The sequence below is a fragment of the Limanda limanda genome, chromosome 12 (genome assembly GCF_963576545.1).
Source record: "Limanda limanda chromosome 12, fLimLim1.1, whole genome shotgun sequence".
NCBI lineage: Eukaryota > Metazoa > Chordata > Actinopteri > Pleuronectiformes > Pleuronectidae > Limanda > Limanda limanda.
In genome coordinates this window covers 6427007-6449533 of record NC_083647.1, presented here as the reverse complement: position 1 = coordinate 6449533, position 22527 = coordinate 6427007, and the positions used below count along the sequence as shown (strand labels likewise).

The following is a 22527-nucleotide window of genomic DNA, read 5'->3' as shown; positions in this document are numbered from 1 at the left end:
TGAGGCGGCGAGTTAAAGGCGGTGTTGGCCGGGTGGCGGGTTGGTGCTGCGCTCTGAGCAGGACCACACCATCTGCTTCCCCGCCTAGGCAGGGCCAGCGGGGACTCCTCTTGGGCGATGCCAAGGCGGCGTGCTCCCTCTGCCTGGGCGTAGCAACCTCCTGTGCCACGGCAGACGCAGGGGATAATGAAGCCTCTGTCTGGCCGAGGAACGCGGACATCTCCTTGGAGACTTGATGGGGGTAATATTGACACTCGGGCAGGTGGAGGAGAACAAGGTGTACAGCAGGTAGCTCGAGCTCATTAGTGGCCTGTCCCTGGCTGATACGGAGGCTTTCAGGCTTTTTTGCAAAGACGGACGCAATTCACATCGCATCAACATTCTTTTCTTGCTAAGTGCTGGAGAATTAGCGAGTAAGTTTATACTTTTGGTGCAGTCTGTCAGGAGAGCAGCTTCTGGTTGGGGGTTAAAACAGAGGATGTGGCTGTGTTGTGTTTGTAGCCTTGTGCAAAACACACAAATGCATAAAACAAACTGGATGTGCTGCCTGTTGAGTGGGGTTGATTTGTATATTTGAATACATTTTGACATTGTTTTTTTCTCTGGCAGTCATGATGTGTGTTTTCGTTCCTATTTTATTTACACTCGTGTCACTTCAAAAGAGGTGGTCCCTACCTGCAGGGGGCTTGATCAGTGGCGGAGGGATCATGGGGACTATGATGGGCAGGTTGCCATGTTCCATGTTGCCGGCCGTGGAGCTGTACGGTGTGGTGGAGGGATCTGTGACTCCGTTCCTGTGGGCTGGCAAAGACTGGGAGCTGTTGGCTCGGTCCGGGGAGCCCTCGCTGCTCTCTGCCGAAACTGGGATTTTTGGCAACAAGTTTTCTAGACAGGAGAAATTGAGCAAAAGTAAAGATAAACAACTGATGAGATGCGGCAGCACTCACTCACTGCAGCTCATGTTGGACTCACATTTCACACTCGAAGCACAATTGTCTGTTTATATAAAATATAGAACAATTTAAAATTCTTGAAAACAGTTTTATATCTGTCTCTTTCCTCTATGATTGAATATTGAATAAATAAAATGAAAACATCAACTAATCAATAATTTGATGTTAATAATGGACCAAAATACGTGCAATTTGCTCAAATTGAATAAGCAACAATTAATCTCTGCATTCTGTTCCCTTTATAGTGTGGATACCTGACCCGAGTGTCCTGACAGGTCGAGCTGAGTCCATTCTGAAATTATATTCTGGTTCGGGTCAGGTGAGGTCACACTGGCTGAGTTATCTAGTTGATTTTTACACTGAATGTGCCGATAATCAGGGAAAACCTGGGGCTCGGGTCGGGTTGGAAACAAAAAACTAATTGGGTTTTGATCAGCCTGGGTTCGTTTCCTCAGGGGTTCAGTCGGGCTAGGACACAAAAACGTGGCCAGTTTCCTTAAGGCCAACACAGTTTTTTAGCGTCTTTCAGCTCATTGTTTTGGTCATGAGGTAGCAACTTGGATGTTTTAGTTTAATCTCCAAGAACTCCACATTGTTGTTCTGGCTGTTGATTTCACTGAAAAAGCTCTAACAAACCTTACCGTATACTACCTGCATCAGCAATAAAGTTAAACCTACACATAAAAATCAATATCTAGAAAGCCTTCATGTTAAATAACCAAAATGTTTTGTCTTTGAATAATATAGTTTTCTCAAGTTGGACCCCATTACACTCCTATGGACTGATTATTGAGAAATTGTGTTTCCATGGGCTTTAACACAATCATAAATAGGTCTCACAGTCATGTGTCAACATACTCAAAAAAAGCATGAGCCATGTTTAATGATATTCACAAGCACTTCTCTTTAACTTACTTTCATTTCATTTCACATTTTATGCAGCGTGAGAACAGAGGATGAACAGTGAAACATGCCAACCAAAATACATTTGCTTGATTTATTGTATGGTGCTTTAAATAAAAAGGGAAAAACACTGTAAACTGGAGTTGCATACCTCTTAGGACAGAGATGTGTTGGGGGGTGTCCCCCATGTCCAGGTTGTCAGAGTCCCTCAGCTCCACCTTGTCGTAGCCGTACCAGCCCAGCAGCTCATTCATGGTGTTCTCTGCAAAACTCTGCAACACAAACAGTTGACTGGTGAGGTTCTGAAATTCAGGGAAACACTCTTTTCAAACCTTTGATATGCTGCTCACACTGTATATTTCTATTTTATTCATATATATTTTTATATTTAATTGCATTTATATTACATGTTCACCCCATCTCCCTTTACAGATTTTGTGTCTGTCCTCTTCGCTACTGTAACACAGCAAATGTCCCCATTGTGGAATAATAAAGGATTATCTTATCTTATCCTATCTTATGTAGGAAGGAAGAGACAGTCATTATTTTTGGTGCATGCATTGTGCTTTTCCTGACACTTAAACTTCACACACCACCCCTGAGACCTTGACTTTATTTTCTTTGTTAAACTAAATAGGCAGAGATTTTGTGACTCAAAACACAAAACTTTGCTTGGAGAAAATCACAATGTCTTTGCTTAAACTGCAGGCCGTCTTCATATACAGTTCAACCTAATTGGGGCTAAGTCCCATTCAAATACTGCAGTGTGCATCCAGCCGAACTAATGGTCCCTATCATTTCACAATAAGAGAGGATGATCTTTTGTAATAAAGAGAATGGGGAACCCTATCAGAGCACACTAACTACAGCAAACTGACTAGAATGGAAAAGTTATCACAGTATGGGGAAACCAGAGTAACAGCAGAGATGAGGGTTTGAGTCATTTGTGTTTCTGGTGCTGTTACTGATCAGTTAAAGCTTCCTTCTTTTCTCACAAGTCCTCTGGTTGAAAATGTTGCCAGTGCATCAACAACATGGCATATGGGTTAAATGGACCAAGGGGATTCACTCATTCATTGATTCATTTCATTTGAAGCTGAGGAACCCAACAACCACATGCCACAGATTGTATTTTATTTATATATATATATATATTTAATTTTTTTTTGTGCAAGGTATAGTTTCAGCTATATTGCATAATTCAGTGATATTGAATTTATTTATAAAAATGTATTTGTAGTATAGTTTTATGGTATAGTTCATTTCCCATTGCCAGAGCCAACTAAAACATAACAATAGGTTTAAACACCTGTGTATTGTTTGTGTAGGTTTAAGGTTGTCATGCCAAACCTTAAAGTTCATCTACTTCATCCACTATTTTCTTAAACCTGGATCCAGGAGCTGGATAGCCCAGCTTAGCACGTAAACAAAAAAAACAGCCTGGTGTTGTCTGAACTACCCACAAATCAGAAAAGTTGACTAATAAAGACGTTTGACCAGTTTGAGTTTATCTTTAAAAAAAGTATAAGCACAATCATCTTTGGTTTTACGGGCGGTTATTTTTCTAAGCTGTGCATCCTTTTTGGATTTTGGTAAGAATAAAAAATAAAACCGATGTAAAAAATGTCCAAACTGAGCTCCACCTCCTGGCTTTAGATTCATAAATAGAATAGACACAAGTGTGAACCTCAGTTTCCACTGAGCAATAAATAACACTTCACAGTACAGCAAATACATCATAATTCACCAAACAGTCCTCCACTCGCACTGACCTTTGCAGCAGCAGCACAAGAAATGCAAAATGCTCTGCAGATAGTTAATGCAAAATAAATATAACTCTATGCAAGTGAAACATTTCTTCCATTACTCAGTCAGTAAACTCTGACCTCGAAAACAAAACAAAACCGTAAATGAATGCAGCTCATCATCATCACACACTCCTTAGGACAGTCCCAGAGGCATCTGCTCACGGAACCCTAATATATTTGCTATGTATTTGGCTGTGACATACAGATGATAGTAATAGCTAAGTGAGGTGATTCTTTCCAGATTGATGGCTAAGATGTTTTTTGAATTTCTCCCAAAACCACAAACCTTTCAAGATTAAATTTGGAATGATAACTTAAGGCCTTAGATCTGGGACGTGCCTGTCACTTAGCATATAACAACAGCTTGTAGAGACATATTAATGTTTGAAAGGACAGACACAATGTACCGTACAATCCCCAGCCATGGAGGTGGCCCAGCTTGTTCTCACATTGGTGGGTTTTGTTTCAAATCAAAACGCAAGTCATTTTACAGCCGGTTCCACTTTACTCTGTTCATCAGTCACTAAATCAGGCAGTTTCAACGTCAATTACACAAAGCTCCTGTGGATACTTTAGAGTCAGAGTGATCATGCTGGAGTGGTTCAGTGCCACCTAGCACATCTGACTCATGGCTGATGTAAATTAAACAGCGCACACACAAACAGACACATGCGCGTGTATATGCATTTCAGTCATCAATTGTGCATGACCTTCCAGTGCCGGATCTAGGTTTTTTCTAAATCAGGGGTCATAAAGGGGCCACAATTGACACAGAGGAGCCAATTATATGTCCAACATCCAAGAACCATTCCTGAATTCAGTACGATGTAAAATTAAGTCATTCCTTATTCACTAATAGCTCTTTGAGCCAAGCCAAACAACATTGAATATATTTTTGATAATTTATCCTTATTTAAGCACATTGCGTACTTCAAAAAAGTTTAGTACATATTAATTTGACAAAATGTCACATTATCTGTTAGTATTGTTTGGAAGTGAGTAGTTTATTAAAAAAAATAAAAACTACTGACCGGACAGGGGAATCTAAGGGACGAATCAGATTTCAGCTGAGGCAAGTGCCCCCCTGGATCTGCCCCTGCTACATTCAAAAATAAAAATGCAAGAGGCAAATCCATAAGCTGAACGATGTCATTGCCTCTCTTAAACAACCTTACCTGCCTCCACTGTAAAGCAAAGGTGCTTGGGATTCTAATGTAACTATTGCCCGTTCACCCGTGAGGAAGCAATGGCCTTCAGCCAGTAATCATGTTGGCTGATGTTGCATCAGCACGCCACACGCAGCAGGTTCATGTTTACCAACAAGGCTGGTCTGTGGAGTTTTACAACGAGATGATGGGACAGGAAAATAAAGTTGTAACTTGAGTGAGTAAAGATCTCTCTGAAAGCTGCTCATTCACTGCTGCAGGCAGGTCTGAGGTATTGATTAATGATGCACTGTGGAGGAAAGTGAACTTATCTGACACCATCATTTCATTTCGTGCTAGGTGTATTTTCACAATAAAATACTGTTATCTATAAAAGAAAATAATTTTATAGCTTGAATGGCTGAACATGGAGCCTGTGTGTGTGTGCATGCGTGCGTGCGTGCGTGTGTGTGTGTGTGTGTGTGTGTGTGCAACTACTCCAGACAACAGGTCAGTCCATTCAACTACTTGATACAAATTTAATTAACAGAGGACCAACACAAAGTGCAGCTTGCATATTACTTACAATGGTATTATTGTTAAGGACACACACACACACACACACACACACACATTGACACATAGAGGCAGAAGTATCTCTTTGCATATGTGAGACACTGTAGCCCGTATAGGAGTGACAGAGGCAGATTGTCTCCTGCATCACCAGCACATTTCTAAGCATTTCAGACAGAAATTCATGATGTGCTGTATTTGTATCTCACAGTAGTAGTGCTGCTCTTGGATCAGCTTTGTCTCACTTTTGCTTCACACATACAGAGCATTCTGTACAGAAGTGGAAGTGCCATAGGTTAAGGAAGGACTTGGCTGTATGTTAGGAAGACGTCATTAATGAAGAATGACAGGAGTTATTGATCTGTCTGTTATAAAATACCACTGTGGTGGGGTTGGTCAGTGGGTTGACACAATGCAGGGTTGAAATAAGTCAAAGCACTCCGCTGAGATCAGAAAGTCACGCATGCACGTACATCACCTGCAGGAGTGTTTCAGTGTGTGCACACTTTAAGGTTATTTAGTGTCTGCATCCAACTATTCACTGGTTTTGGAGAAGTAACCAACAGCAATTTAAGTCTAATCCAAACAATTACGTTCTCAGCTTTTTTTTGTCACCGAGGTCTTTAAACATGGCAGTTAAAGCAGTGACGGCTGCTAATCAGGACAGCTCGTGTTTGCAGATGTAACCACACTTCTGCTTGAACGGCGATGAGTGACAGCAGAGCTCGCGCTGCCTCGAGGCTCCTGGAAGTCAGATTTAGTACCACTTCCTGAGTGGAGCTAAAGTTGGGCTCTGACAGCTATAAACAACCTTGGAGACACCACATGAGCACTTTTTTTTTGTGGCATGTTGCATCAGCCTGAGTTGTAACTGAAATAGCCAAAAAATGTATTCATGTCCTGTAAATGGGGCAGTTAAATTCATGTCCTTTCCTTATGGAAGGTGCATGTTTCCACTAGGGTTATTCTCCCAACATTTCACAGACAAAATGCAAATTAATTGAATACAGTCAAGTGTCCCATGGTTTGAGAAGGTTTTTTAAGGCATTTTGCCTTGATTTCATCAATGTTTTCTGCCTCTTTTGTTCTCCACAAGGACCGTTTACATGCGTCCAACCAAAGCCTGCTTATGATTGATCAAAATAGAAACGGAAACCAGAAGGATTCTGGACCCAAAGTCTTGTCCCTCACCTACAGAATCTGTATATTCACATGAAGAATCTGTTTATAGACATGTATTTCCATAGACACTGTGAAAGAGAACCAGTAAATTGTCTGAGCTTAGAGGAGAGCTGCATGAAATCCGTCCGGGCAGCAAGCAGTCAAACAGGGACCTGCTGCTCAAGACATATAAGGTCGTAAGGGACCCCACCACTCAGCCATCAGGACACAATCCTGGGAGAGGTTCCTCTTTTAGATGGTTTCGAAAATATTACAAAAAAATCTGATAATATTAAGGAGAACATGTGACATTTTGTCAAAGAAGCTGAGATTTCTTTGTAGATTTTCAAAGACACATGCTGTGCGTCTCATTTAAGTGCAATAGTGTCAATACGTGGCAAACCAGCCAAAAAGAGCACTGACACACTCACATTTCACCCACTGGCAAGCACAACTGCAGCAATTAGTCCAACTGCAAGGATGAAACCTTGAGAAGAAAAAATCAGAGGGAAAATCCTCCCTTTGAACGAATGAGTTGGAGCATAACCCATCCTGAGTAAAACGGATGTAGCTGTTAAATAACCAGATCATGGAGACAAAAACACAGCATCTCTCTGTGTCTCCATTTTCCTTCCTACCGTGCTGTCCTCTGTGTCACCCTACTACTTTGAGAAAGTGGGAGTATTATTAAGAGGGGAATCTAATCCTGGCTGGCGGCTCATCAAAGCAGCGGCACCAACTTTGGCTTCGGCTGAGCTGGGGAGGAAGACACGGGACACAGACGCAGCTACAGAAGTCTATACTTTACACTGGATCTAAAGGTTTTTAATCAAGATCTCTGTTTATCAGCTTGAATCTTGTTGTTCTTGGTTTGTACCCTCAGGGTTGAATGCACTTATTGTAAGTCGCTTTGGATAAAAGCGTCAGCTAAATGAAATGTAATAATGTAATGTAATGTAATATTCATCTCAGCCGCTTTTAAGAGACTCCTACAGAATAAAGCTGAAAGTAGAGATCAAGCCAAACTAAGATGTTTTCGATATTTAAATGCTAAACTGCACGGCCCTGGGATGGTGGGATCACTAATTACATCTGTTTTTACTTTCTGTACAAGACATTGGTCCAAAGCACAATATGGGAACAATTACTCATGAATAATCATGGTCCCCAGAGGATGATTCAGAAGGATTTGGTTGCCCCTTCCTGATCATTTGCTAAACAGGACCACTGGGTCACAAATTCCCTTTGACCAATACCTCAGCCCATGTTATTTTAACTACTAGCTGCATTTCCATAAAACTGGCAGTGGATAATCATGGTCCCCAGAGAATGAATCCTACAAAATCATGACATTTATTGAGCTCATTTATTTGGACAAAAAGATAAATATATACATTTTATGATATTCATTGAATACATATTTCTGCCTAAATGTCACTCAGAGGTTTTTTCTCTTACATCAACTTTCAAATAAACCAGTCTGAAACTCAATAACGCTCCAATCACAGGAAACACCACCAGCACCACCTTATTATTTGCCCCAACCAATATCACTGTGGGACAACAAAGAAGAAGCTAATTAAATTAACTTGAAACTGACTACTTGCTAATCAATGGGCTAAAAGTTAAGAATTGGAAATCAATATTAAATGCTGCTTTAAAAGCATTTTACCATTTGAAAAAAAAAAATTAAAGCACCCTTGCTCAATTCAGCCCAGTGAATGGTTTTGTCGTTAGAGAATCCCTATCCTGTGACACAGGATAAATGATGGATGTTTTTAAATATATGTCCAATATCATTGTTCTCCTAGAGCTGTTACTACTACTGGTATTCCCATGTAATGGGGAACCTCACTTGTTTTGTCTGAACAATTGGTAAATTGTTAAGCAGACATGCTGTTTCAGTTTTTCTTTCCTCTAGTTTAGTGTGTTCTAGTTTTTCTATGATGTAAAACTTCTGCAAAGTTATAAAATTCAAAGTCTGCAGAAGGGAGCTCCTCAAGGCCCCAAAAAAAATCTTAAAAATCGTCAGTAGTCCGGCCAACACTTCCGGGTTATTATGATGGCACAATAACTCACATTTGCATAATGCTGACTTAACGGAGAGTTTGACACGCCCCCTAACAAAGTAAAGCGAGAGTAGAGGCTGACATTTCCTACATGCACTGGAAGCAGTTAACAATAACAGCAGAGTGGACCAGCTGGCCAATCAGGGCAAACTTGGCTTAATCAGAAGGAGGCCCTTAAAGAGACACAAGCTAAAAACCAAGCGTTTCAGACAGAGACTGAAAAGAGGAGCTGCAGCAATGGACAATAAGAGGAAAGTCGTGTGTATTCTGAACATAAGCGAAGACGTAAACATAAAAGAATAATATGTCTCCTTTAAACAGCACACACATACAAAGAATCACATCTCTGTTTTGTTCTACGTGAAAAAAAATCTGATTACTCTGGCTCAGCCTAATAGAAGTATAATTATCATAAGGGTTTAAAGCAGATGCTGATCCGCCTACTTTCCACCTTGAGCAGTAGACATGGTTTTAACACAGAATGGCCCCTTTATGACTGTTAATGCACCTTCATCCAGTCAAATCTAATGCATCAACACAGTAAAAAAAAAACACCTACATTAGTGACACTGTCAGAGTGGTGGTTAGTCAGCCTCATGGTCACTTTAGATGCTGCACTGGAGAACAGGATCGCAGTTTGCAGTAAGGTGTTTCCTTTATTTTCACCGGCCCTTGTGTCAATGGTATAAATAATTCATTTAACCCTTTTGGGCCCACGTTTCACTTGGAGTTTAACCAAACATGTGCAAAGACAACTGGCTGCATCATGAACGTTATTGTCCACATACTTGCTTAGGTACTATGTTGTTACTAGAGGCTTCCAGTAGAGGCACAACACAGAACTGTAATGAGCACACAGTTCTCTGCAACTACCATGTTCCTGTTCGGTAAACCAACACAAAGACGGAGACATTTAAGGAGATAAACATTTGGCCGATGCTAAGATCAAGACAGAACAGGCAGTGACACTTAATACAAATTTGGGTAATTCCACACATGGTCACACTGCCTGTCCACCGGTTCTGTCACTTAAGACGTACCCCTGATGACGTGTCCACTGACCCTGTCAAGGACTCGCTACTCCCCCAACCTTTTTTGTGGGTATTGCATCTTGCAGACGTGTCCCGTTAAGTACTGAGGACGAGTACCAAACAGACGCAGGATACGCAAGGCCGCCATCTTGCCACTGCGTAGTTAACAACCAATACATTCAGACCCTTAGAGTTATTAGCTCTTAATTCTGCCTATGTTGTTGATCACTGAGGATCAGACCATTGATATAATGATGACGAGAAGAAAAACATCAGCCCCCCCTTAGTCAGAACCCACTTATAGACAATCTGGTTGTTTTTCCAGACGCTTGGGTCCTCCAGCGAGTTTACGTTTAAATTTGGAGGATAATTAGTGGTTAAGTGGACTGTAATCATAATGTACTGCTCTTCACTGCCAGGAGATAATGATAAAAATCCTGTTTGTCCACAGTCTCCCTCTTGTTCTCCTCCACTAAGACCCAGACACGGCCGGTAGGATTTGTGGTAATGACGTTGGTGGGAACTGGATACCTTGTGGATGGAAACCAGAGCAGGTCACAGAACACCGTGATAAAATTCCCAAATCCACAAGCCAAGTTTCCTTTTGCCTCCTCCTACTCCACTTTTCCACTCCCTCGCTCCCTCTCTCCTCCTCTGCCTCTCCCTCTCCTCTGCTTTCATTTCCCTCTACTTTCCTTGATATCTGATCCAGCAGAGACACTCAGGTTACAGTTTTTACAGCTTAGCCAGCCCAGCGCTGTATACATTCCTTTCTCCCCTGTTTCTTACCCCACTCTCCAGCAGCGTCTCCTATCCCCTCCGTATACCCGCTCCTCCTTCTTCTCCTTGATTACTCACCGGGGCTTATTTTACCGTGGCACACATTAAGCAGCCAGATGAAGGAAACACTGTCAGGCTGCGGGTTTTTCAGAGCATGATCCCTCACAACAAGGGCACATTGTGGCTCTATGTCCGTGTTTTTTCCTCTGGCCTTGGATTGAAATATTAAGGCTGAAAGAATCTAAAGAAAAGAACAGAGTCTTTGTTCTGAACACTTAGACAAGATTAGTGTGAGAACTTTATAAATAAATGTTTTGACATTCAAATTCACTTACAGCGTACAACAAATGGCATATGGGGACTCTGACAGCCATAACTCTGGCTCCAGATTTACACTTGGCTTTGTATCTAAGTGTTTTTACTTGGCACAGCTTCACTTGTCCAATTAAATACATCCATACTTTATAAAACTAGATTCTACATTTTGACCATAGAGTTATTGTATGGGCAACATACTGTATATTCTCTGGGATGGAGATAAACTTGTTTTAAATCACAGGTGTAAATTCACTTTGTAGACAAACAGCTTGTGTCTGTGCGTGTATGTGTGTGTGTGTGTGTGTGTGTATGTGTGTGTGTGTGTGTGTGTGTGTGTGTGTGTGTGTGTGTGTGTGTGTGTGTGTGTGTGTGTGTGTGTGTGTGTGTGTGTGTGTGTGTTGTGTGTGTGTGTGTGTGCTAGGTAAGTTACAAACAAACTTAATGTTTTTTGACAGCGTAACCACATCTGCTGCTCCATTCAGTAGCATCCCTAACTTTTTCTTCACACCATCAATACAACATTATCGGGGCTGTGGCTCGGGAGGTGGAGCGGGTCGTTCACAAACCAGGAGGTCAGCCGTTCAATCCCCAGTTCAATGAGGTGAATCAGCTGTGAACTAATATTTTTTTACACTCTGTATTGGCACATCTAAAAATGCACACTTTCACTTGGTCGGGTGTATAGTGCCTCCTCTACCATTTGACAGATTGTCGTTACAGTTATAAGCCTGAAGCAAAAAATAAATAAAATTGAAGACAGTTTAAGCTGTTTCCCTCAAATGAGATGTTTAGCTGACATGTCGGCTCTCCGCAACATATTATAAGTGACGTCAATTCACTGAATCCTGAATAATGACCAGTGTCACACAATCTACCATCAAAAAGCAAAACACACAGAGCTGCAACTAAAACATCATTTCTGACTGACTCCTGGCATTGTGTAATTATTTCTTAAGTGTGATGAATTGCAATACAGGACATCTCATTTGTTTTTTTTAAACAGCATGAGTTAAAATGTATTTATTAAAGATTTTACATGAATTATGTTACAATATTTAAATGATTAAATGAAATTTGGACTTGTGCTTAAATATGTCAAGACGGCCCTTCACTGTGCCGTAAGGATGCTCATAAATATTTGTGCCATTTTTAACGCTCCGCTGAGACAACCTCTAGTGCTCCCCTGATAAGAAATGAGGATTTCATGGTGAGACCCTGCCTGACACCCCCCTCAATACAAACACACACACACACACACACACACACACACACACACACACACACACACACACACACACACACACACACACACACACACACACACACACATTCTGCATCCTGTCATCAGGACCAGGCAGCAGCACAAAGCAGGGTTAACTGGGGTTCCTTCACAAACTGGAGAGCATGAAACATATTTTTAATCCTTATCAAGGTTTTTTTTTCCAGTTTAACAAGTAGTTAAAATTCCATTATTAAATGAACTCATCTCCAGTTCATATATATTTTTTTATAAATAGCAAGGACATCATTAGAATTCAGGATTTTGCTTCTATTCAATGCTGCAACACTGAAAATAAACAAAAATAAAAAGGTTACTCGATTGATTAAGATGTAACATTATCTTGTCATATTATTCTAGTTAACTGCCTGTTTCTTATTTCTCTGTGATGATAATAAATGCATCTTGGCAGCTGACTTCCCCCCCCCCCACCCACACACCCACCCTCCTAAAAGACTCATCTAATCATCAATAATATTCACATTTCCCCCCCCCCCCCTTTGATTTTACAGTCTCAGAAAAGAAGCGGTGACAAATGGTATTTTGGAGAGGTCTGGATACAAAAAGCCTTTATGCCAGGGTTGTTTCAGGACTCCCCCCCCCCCCCCCCCCCCCCCCCAGCACCATCTCATTCCTCTCTGACAGCCTCAAAATCTCAATTTCCACAATTATCCTCGGCGTGATCGCCTGCACATCCATTCACAACCCCAAAAAACCTCTGGGTGCTCGTGTGCCTCCAGCCAAATGTGTACAAACAATGAAGAGATGGAGACAAAGCGGACACACAGCTTGCCTCACACACGCACACACACACACACACTCACACATGCCAGGGACACTTTCTCCACAATGAACCGCACGGAGCTCAGGGCTCAGATATCACAATGTGCGCCGAGGAAAAGACACGCACACACACACACGAGCGAATAGAAACAACGTGTGGCTGAATATTGGGATGGATAATCGCGCAGGGCCGAACACTGGAGACATTGTGCTCCTGTCGAATGCGTAAAAGCTGGCGCGCGCACACACACACACACACACACACACACACACATACGCACATCTGGATCACAAGCCTCTGGGCATCTGGGCAGCACACACACGCACCTAAACACAAACACACACGCTCAGAGGCAGACCCACACGGACGCACAAACACATCTTGGTTGCGCGAGTGTTCCCCCATTGATTTACACTAACGCTGCGCCGGAGTGGAACAGTATGAAGAGCAGTAGTAGAGGCTCTGCTGACGCCTTCACTGACGCACTGGGTTTTCCATTGACTCCCAGTGAGCCACGGAAGGCAGCGGAATAATGACAAGAGGCGACAGGAGCGCGCACGGATTCTCCACTGCTCCAAAACTTACTCGGGCACAGGAGCGGCGGACGGAGCCGCATCGTGCACCGCTGGCCGGGCTGGGTGCGCAGCGGAGGGCTGGAATGTGCATGTGACAAAAGAACTTGTGCAAAGAGGAAAAGCACAAATCAGAGTTGGACCCTCATGCAGCCACCTGCACCTGGGCTGCATTGTGGCAGATTTGGGTGAACGCACGCACACGCACGCACGCACAAATCCACTCCGCTTCCACGCGTAATCGCATGCAGCCGGACGGAGCCTCCTTTTCCTTTTACCTTCATCTCCTCATTTATCTCCCTCTTCACCGGGTGCGCAGGCTTTCGGCTCCTCTTGTTTTCCGGGGGTCTGCCCTCTTTCTCCATCTCTGCCATGGTGTCTCTGCGGTGCTCCTGTCAATGTTTGCGGTGAGGGAGCGGAGGGGGGAGTAGAGGGGGGGGCGGTTCACAGGCTCCAGACGGCGGGCGTCTCGCAGCTTCGCAGCGGCCCGGGGGACGCGGGGGGTGCCGCCGAGGGCTCTCTGCGCCCGGCCAAGTCAGCCATCTTCCGGCCGTGTGCTCCTCCGCGGGTCCGTGCGCCAGTGGTGAGAGCCGCCCGTGCGAGTCAAAGGAGAGAGGTTGAGTGAGGGGGGGGGAAACGAGACAGGGGGAGGGGCGTCCGCTGAAACATGATATGACGCGCTGGTGATCAGTGTGGGGGGGGGGGGGTATTTCTTCTCGCTTTTCCCATGGAGCGCAATCAGAGCGCTCGCATCCACTTAGCGCTGCGCCCTCATGGTGACAGTGCGCACGGGTAACAGGTGCCTGTAGCCTATTTGGGTGTATTTTGGGCAAATTCGATTAGTGTATAGCTCATTTGCATATTAAAAGTCATTTTCAAAGAAACTTGTAATACAAAAATGTTTTACTTTTCATGGGTACTTTCATTGTGTAAAGTTTCATTGTGATAAGAGTAAAGGAAAAATATAGCTCCATTGGGGTGTATTGTTGCCTGGCCTTATTGGCACTCATCTCGGATTGATGAGAATTAAATATATTTCTATATATTAAACAAGAATTTCTTAGGACTTTTAGTATGTTGTTCTGGACACCTCATAGAAATGATCTATGCTGAAAAAAATTATTTTACAATTAGTCTGTCGTAAACGCTACTTTTCCTGGACTAGTAGTGCCTTGCTCAAGGACTTTTTGAAATGTAGTCGCTGTTGCTTGGATGGCTTCATATATATATATTTTTTAATCTTTGCATTGAGGATTTTTCACAATCAGGGGCCATAACAGGGCCACATTGTACATACACTGTATATCTGAGAACGCCAATGTCCCAGTGAGAGGATCTGGACATTCTCCGGAGTATCACCTGCCAGCCCCTATAGTAAAAACTGCAGAATGTCCATATGAGGCCATGTGAGAACGCAGCAGGAGATCCTCTGCAGGATTCATGGGCAAGCGGGCGTGTTGATATTTTTACAGATGCAAAAATGAAGAAAAGAAAAGAAAAGGAAAACAATCACTCAGGATGAAAAAGCAGAGCCATACACGTGAGAGACACAGACAAAGAGTTGAGCTGTAAACAAAAACACCTGATCTCTGTAGCAGAGTGTAACCTTACAACCTGCTTCTGCTTGCTGCCCCTCCCCCTTACCTGCACGTTCTATAGCTTTGAGCAAAGTCATATATCATTTTATATATTTGGAAAATTGTTCCATGCTCAAGCGTATTTTGTTTTTCAAAAAAAATTTGAAAAGAAAAATTCTTAATCGTTAACTAAGTTCATATTCATTGTTTGCATTCTTTGTAAGTGACTGGTTTATTTATTAATTATAAAAGACTACTGACAGGACAGGGTCACGTGATCTGACGCTGCATTGGAACATGGAGTTACGTGAATCCGAGACAGATTTCACAGATCATAGTTCGCCTAAGTTGAACCACATGTGAAGCCATTCGTCAATTTACTTCGCCACAGGAAACAAATGTTTTATTGGCCTCTTCCCTCTCAGACATAGGAAATAAATGGGAGGCGAAGGTTGCGTAGTGAGAAGTGCATTGGAGCAGGTGTTCCATGAGTCTTCTCAACTGAGGCAATGAAAGTGTGTGAGTGTGGAATAAGAAGAGAAATGTTGCTTAAAACATATCCTTCATCATAAGGAGGGAAAAGGTGCAACATGCTCTCAAGGCCAAAGGAAACTTCTGAGGTGTGTTACTTCTGCAATGTCTGAATCATCATGCTGAAAATGAAGTTTCCATTTGGCCTTTAGAGTTCTGCTGCTTCTCCCCAAGGTTGTTCCATGAGCTAACAATGTGCAAGGTCAAAATAAGCATCAACAGGTGTCTGTTGTCTCAAGACTTACACATTAAGATATTTTCTTATTAAAGAGGTTTGCAGAAATCCGTGAGTTTGGTTGTATCAGTGGGCACAAGGCCACATGTGAACTAAATAAATCATCAAAATTCAAAAAGGAAAATAATGTTTTTTTCCCACAGTATATTTGACTGAACAATAAAAATAAGTATCTCAAATTCAGTGTTTAAAACAATAACTGGAGCAAAATTATTCCCTTTTTAAAAGCATTCCTTTTCAACTAGAACAGCATTCATGAGTGGATAACTCCGCCAAGTCCCAACAGTGCCCTGATTATACCACATCCAAATAAACCGGATAAGAACTTTTAGATGGATCTGTATCAAATTGCACACACTCAGTCACTTTTTTTTATCGAGGTCCATGAATTATTATCTGGGAAATAAATGGGATTGTTGGAAAACGCCTCCTCTCGCACTTTAAAGAAAGAGGGAAAGACATTCTTGAATCTGCCTCTTGATCCAGATCTGCACCAATATTTTATGGATTCTTCCCTGACCCACATCCGTTACCAAGTTTCTCGGTAATCCTTCTCGTAGTTTTTGCGTAATCTTGGTTACAACAAACAAGCCAACAAACAAACAGCCCTGGGGTGAAAACATGACATTTAGAAAGACAGACAGATTTGTCCAGGGGGAAAAATGTCCTGCATTTATTAAATACTGCCATGATTACATATGCACATACAGTAAACATTCGAGTCCTTTGTATAGTATCCCTACATGTGTTAACGTACACATGTAAACACATATTGGAATATATATTTATATAAAGCAGTTTTACACGCCTGTCTTGCACGATACATGTTGACAGCATGTTGTTTGAAAAGGGAATTCCAGAACCTCTATGTTAATGCAAAACAGTTCTGTTATTGGCACATGAGGCAGACTCAGGGGCCCTTTAATAAATGATTTTAGCGTCAGGCATTGATTTATCCGTCACAGCGGCGTGCTACATGCTGCCCTCTGACTTTAAGTGGAATTACAATGAGTCGACAGGTGGAGAGCCACGGAGAAGGCAGGGTGATGCTGTACGGGCGCGGTGACACCCATTTCAGCCAGGGAAACCAGCAGGAACCGGAGCTGTGAACCGTGACATGGGGTCAGGGTGAGATGACTTGAGTGCTACAGCGCAGCTCTCGCCTACAAAAAAACAGTAGCACACAATTCCTGTATTTCTTTGGCTATAGCAGAGGGATAGTGGATTATAACTGGAATGCTTCTGATGATACATTATGCATGAAGAGTTGGAGATATGAATATGTGAAGTAACTGAAGATATTGTGGAAATTACAATAAAACATACATAATCTAAATGAAACAGTGTTATAAGTTGTGCTTTTTGTTATGATAAAATACTGTGACATGCCTAAATACTCTAAAATTGCCTGCAGCTATTTTAATCTGGACAATCTGATGCTGAGCCTGAACACATCATTTGTTTCATAAGTCTATTCAGCAGCTCTGTGTTGTTTAAGCTGTCCTCAACAGACTTTGTCTCCAGTCCTGTAACAAGCATATGAAGTAGGATTCAATGAAAGCATTGTTATAACTCTGCTGGGTCTTTTCCCTCTAAACTGTGGAGCTGTTATATCATCACAAGGATTTTGTATGAGAGCTTGGTTTTCAACAGTGTGGTTAACATGAATACTCTCAAGGTTCGTTTTTTTTACCTTGGTTTCAAATAAATGTTTTACCTCATTGTAGTCTTGGACACAAATAAACATTAAAATGTGCAGTTCTTTATCTGCCGTAATTCAATCAAACAACGAGTTAGGACCAAACCAAAGACAGATTTGATCCTAAGTGTTTCCACATTGAGGTGAAATCTCTGTACACATGTTTTTGATTTATAGTAATCTGTCTAAATGGGAAACATGCAGCTGTAACTATAATATCCAATGAATTGACAAAAGCAGTTACAATATGTTTGTGATGTTTCAGAATGATCCAATGAAAAATGATGTTCTCCAATGATCAAACATTACTTACACATCAGAATGGAGATCACATTGGACAACACAGGGGTCCTTATATTATCTAACCATAGATACTGTGTAAGACTGCAGCTACTATTTCTGTTTGATAAAAACAAATCTGCTAACGATTAGTTTATATTTTGTCTGTTTACATTTGTCAATTTACATTTTGATGACTTTACAAGGCTTTCATCTAAATGTATTCTGTGTACTTTCAAGGCAGTGGTAATCTTTATGCCGAGTATAAAGTGAAGTTATTGTTACTTTGTGCTGTAAATCATTATAATGTTATATTAACTTACAATTTCCCTTTTAAGTAAATGCAGCACATAGATAAAGATCATTTTGAGTTTCTATATATTTAATTCTTGCCGTTTGCTACCTTTTCAAATTAAGATTTCTGGTGGTTTAATCCAATCAAACCAATTTGAACATTATCTGTTTAAACTAGTAACTTGGAAGAAGAAAATCAAGGTAAAATTCCTGGAAAAGAAATATCCATCTCATTGAGCTTAGTAATAGAATACTTGAGGTATCTACAGGTGCCAGCTTTGAACAATGGGTATATATATACAAATGAGTTTACCTAATAACAATAACGATAAAATATCTGATTATATATTAAATTACTATAACACTAATGTATGTGATGTATACAAATTTATATTTATTACAAAAGTGTTTGCATAGCATTTAAAACATATGATTTAAATATACAAAATAATTTTTATATAAAATATATAGAAGTTGTCTCATGTTGTGTGGCAATTTGACAAAATAGCAGGACACAATTATTATATTATTATTTATTTAATGATATTAAATCAATGCATGATTACATACAGATTCTATCACTGACTGTGCTCTCAGAAAGTGGGCGTGTCGGAATCTGGCAGCAGCCGTCGCTACGTTTCACGACGTAACGTATTACGCAAAGAAAGATGGCAGCCCCCTGTGTCAGGTCGTGTGTTGTGAAACTGCTTCTTATTCTCCCAGAGACAGTGTGTTAGGTGTGTCCGGATATTAAATCATAGTTATTTATTAATACTACAGACGTGGCGCTGTTTAACAACATGTCACAGCGTTAGCCTCAGTTAAATCCGGTCACACCGTTTGAAGATGGCAGCAAGAACCTGAATGACACTTCAGTCAACTGTCTCCAAATAGAAACAGAGTCTTCAGAGAAAATGCTTTTCACTACGTGGTCGCGTCTGTGCTGCCGGGCGGCGTCGAGCCGGGGACAGAGGACGCTGAGTCTGTTCTCCAGCCCCGGAGCGTCCAACTGGAGCAAAGTGGTGTCCGACGCGGAGAAGATCGTCGGGTATCCCACCTCCTTCATGAGCCTCCGCTGCCTGCTCAGCGACGAGCTCAGCAATGTGGCCATGCACGTCCGGAAGCTGGTGGGGACCCGGCACCCGCTGCTCAGCACCGCCAGGTAACACATGCTGCTCTCTGCCCGGCTCCACCAGCGCTCTGACAACTCCTGGGCTAACACACACAGCTGTGTTATTATCCAGTTGTGTTATTATTTTTTGAATGGAGCAGACTCCATTCAAAGTCTGGGTAATTAACATAATTCTCTGTGCAAAGGTTCATACAGAAGCGTATTGCATTCACTTATAAAAAAAAAAGCCTTGGGTAAAAAAAAAAAAAACTTCGAAAAACAGGATTATTCCTGTTTTTCGAAGTTGTTGTTTTTTTTCCTGTTTTTCGAACTTTTGTATTTTCTGATTTTACGAGATAAAAAACCTTTTTTTTCGAACTTTTTTATTTTCTGTTTTTACGAGATAAAAATCCTGTTTTTCTGGGTTAAGTTTTCTCCGGAAAAGGCGTTCCCTTAAAGGGACTCTTACCTTTGTTGCATTTGAGAATTACAGCACATTCGAATCATCCCGCCTTCCTCCAATGCCCCACCCCCTCGTTCCCATCCGCGGTGTTTTTTCTTTTGTTTTTCCCCCTGGGAGCGGCTGTTTCAGTACGCCGTGGACCACTTTGGTCTGCCATCGTCAGTCGCTACGGTCGATACTCGCTACTGTCTGCCGTGGAATCAAAACAAACCCTATAGTTGAGGACGCGCCTTGATGACGCGGGCCCGAATGCGCCACAAGAAGCAGACGGGCTTCCTGTCTGTTTCCATGCAGCAAACAGACAGGTCTGTCGGCCAATAAGGTCCTTCGGTCCGAAGAATTTTATTGGTTGAAGTTTTCACTAAATATTACGAGAGTGAAATAATTGTTTGTTTTAACTCCTGGTGGGTCTGTCTTGCATTTTAGAGTGTCATTACCTTATTAATACCAATTTAACCTTATCCACAAAAAGTGTTAAAATGCAACAAAGGTAAGAGTCCCTTTAATCCTGCCTGAAGCTCTCACATGCATGGAGTATGGTTGCTGCTGTATCAGCCTGACCCTGCAACAGACTAATGTAGCCGAGCGGTTTGTTCTACTGTCAGGAGGCCTCAGCCGAAAGAGGACACGAGAGATGGTTATTGAATCGGAACATCACACTCGTTTATTTTCCTTCACACTTTTCTTTATCGATAGAACCCTTTCTGTTAGAACCCCTTTCAAAACAAGAGTCCCAACCACAAACCTGCTTATAACAGGAACTACACATCCATCTTCTATAATAAAGCCACTAACGGGACAGAAATAAAAACTATCCTCAACCCATCTGTAGCATATCCCCCGAAAGATGGTCGAGACTTTCAACTGATGTTTTCAGGTTTATTTGACGCTACGTCTATGGACGCTATACGTCACTTTCAAAATAAAAGCATGGAAAAAAATTTGAGCGAAAAACAGGATTTTTATCTCGGAAAAACAGGAAAAAAAAATGTTCGAAAAACAGGATTTTTATCTCGGAAAAACAGGGGGGGGAAAAAAGTTCGAACTGTTTTTTGAACTTTTTTTTTTTTTTTTACCCAGAGCTTTTTTTTTTTTTTCAAGTGAATGCAATACGCTTCCGTAGGTTCAGATGTAGATTAGGAACTTTTTAATAAATGTTCAGGATAATGTCTAAGATGTCCCAGCTTCAGGGAAAGGTGGAATTTCACTTTTGCAAAAGAAACAAACGTCAACGTATTACTGACATAAGTTAATTAATGATTGCAAAGCTGCATTACTATTATAGCTGCCTGTAGTTTGCTCCTCTCGTGCTTTATCACTTTATTACATTCTTAATGCTTAAAATTTAAACCCTGCAGGTAATTGACCACACCCACCTCCACACAAACAGCCATCCATAGGATTCCCTTTCATTACTCTGCAGACATGCAGGTATACAACAGTTGTTTGTAATCAAAACAATCTTCTTGACAGTGTCTCTTGTGCTAGCTACAGTCTATACAATATGTGTGTATTATTTGTAATAACATATCAACATTGGTAATCAGAAATACTTTATTGATCCCAGGCGAAATGGGTTTCCTTGCAGGTGCTCCAGCCAAGAATTGAAATATATACAGACCAAGACAATAACAATGAATAGATATACAAAATATAGGTATGAGTAAAATAGAAAGTAAAAATATGTGCGTTAAAATACAATATATGAAAATAAGCTGAATAAGAACATGCACAAATGCTGTACATATACAACAGAAGTTAACTAATTATAAATGAAGGTGTAATGTGCTGACTGGGTGAAAAAAGTCAGGGCCGGTCTATTAACCTAGAGTGTCTGAAGCTCTGAGGGAGGACTTCCTGTGGTGCTCTGTGGTGCATCCTGGTGGAACAAGTGAAGCCTGTTGAGCAGAGTTTTCACAGATGTGTGATTTCTGTCATGTGAGCACCATCAGACTGAAGTGCTAACAAGTTAGGGTCTTCTTCCTTCTAACAGGAGCAATGATATGTTACCTTTACCATCATTTTTTATTGTTACATAACACAACTCTTATATGGCCGCGACAGTATTATGGAGTTGAGGCAGTGGTGAAAGACTGCTGGAGCTCATATCTTCTTTCATTCTTTCAGTGCTGAGTCAGAGGATTTGGAAGCTTTGGTGTTTTTCCTTTAAGGGGCATATGTAAAGTACCCAAATACTAGAAAACTATTTTTTATTCTTAACTAGGTGCAGTGGTTGTGTGTGCAAATCTTGATTGTTATTAATTGTCATGTTATTTTATAGATTGATGTGCAGTAATCCAGAAACATTTGTATCATTTAAACACACTGTGTGAGCTGTTTACGACAACAATTAGCAACACATCTTATAATACCAGCTGTAACCACTTCTGTAAGCAACACACCTGCAAGGTACAAGTGTGGCAGAAAAATCAGTGTTGATCATGGAAGTAAATTAAAACTCCATCTGGACCGAACAAAGTAAATCTGAGAGTAATTCCACAAAGAAATCTATTTACATGGTAACAAGGTGAGTGGGGCCACTTCTAGGAACTCACTAGTATAGTCTTGCAATGAATTTGGGCATATGGTCTGATTAAAGCCAGGGTCGGGACCCCCAGGCACTGGAAATCAAATAAAATGTATAAGCAATTAGAAAAAGCTTATTTTAGCCATTATTGTTAGAAAGGAATAAGAAAAAGTAGTTAAACCTCTAAAATGATTATAAAAGATAAGTGACAGCATTAGTTGCAGCAGGGCCATTTTCAGCACCACAGAGAACACTGAGAGATGTGCATGTAGGTGCTTTTTTTTTTTTTCAAACTAAGTTAAATGAATCCAATTCGTATGTTTCAAAAAAACTCCAGGGATAATGGGGGTTGCATGTCTCTGGCATCTTTAGTTGGTAGCTGAAAAGTTTTAGAACCCGTGATCTAAAGGGGCGGTATGTTGTCGTTATTGCTGC

The 22527-nt window shown here is 41.3% G+C and overlaps 2 protein-coding genes across 2 annotated transcripts in view; one reads left to right on the top strand and one right to left on the bottom strand.

Moving 5' to 3' along the window:
- Positions 1-13750, bottom strand: part of sobpa (sine oculis binding protein homolog (Drosophila) a) — a 36425-nt gene extending 22675 nt beyond the window's left edge. Inside the window, exons 1-3 of the mRNA XM_061083444.1 lie at positions 13655-13750; positions 2008-2128; positions 676-885 (exon numbers count right to left, since the gene is read on the bottom strand). Of these exons, the coding sequence (XP_060939427.1) occupies positions 676-885; positions 2008-2128; positions 13655-13750 (427 nt within the window). The remainder of the gene's footprint in view (positions 1-675; positions 886-2007; positions 2129-13654) is intronic.
- Positions 13751-18675: 4925 nt separating this feature from the next.
- Positions 18676-22527, top strand: part of pdss2 (prenyl (decaprenyl) diphosphate synthase, subunit 2) — a 31073-nt gene continuing 27221 nt past the window's right edge. Inside the window, exon 1 of the mRNA XM_061082951.1 lies at positions 18676-19153. Within this exon, the coding sequence (XP_060938934.1) occupies positions 18906-19153 (248 nt within the window). The 5' untranslated portion in view covers positions 18676-18905. The remainder of the gene's footprint in view (positions 19154-22527) is intronic.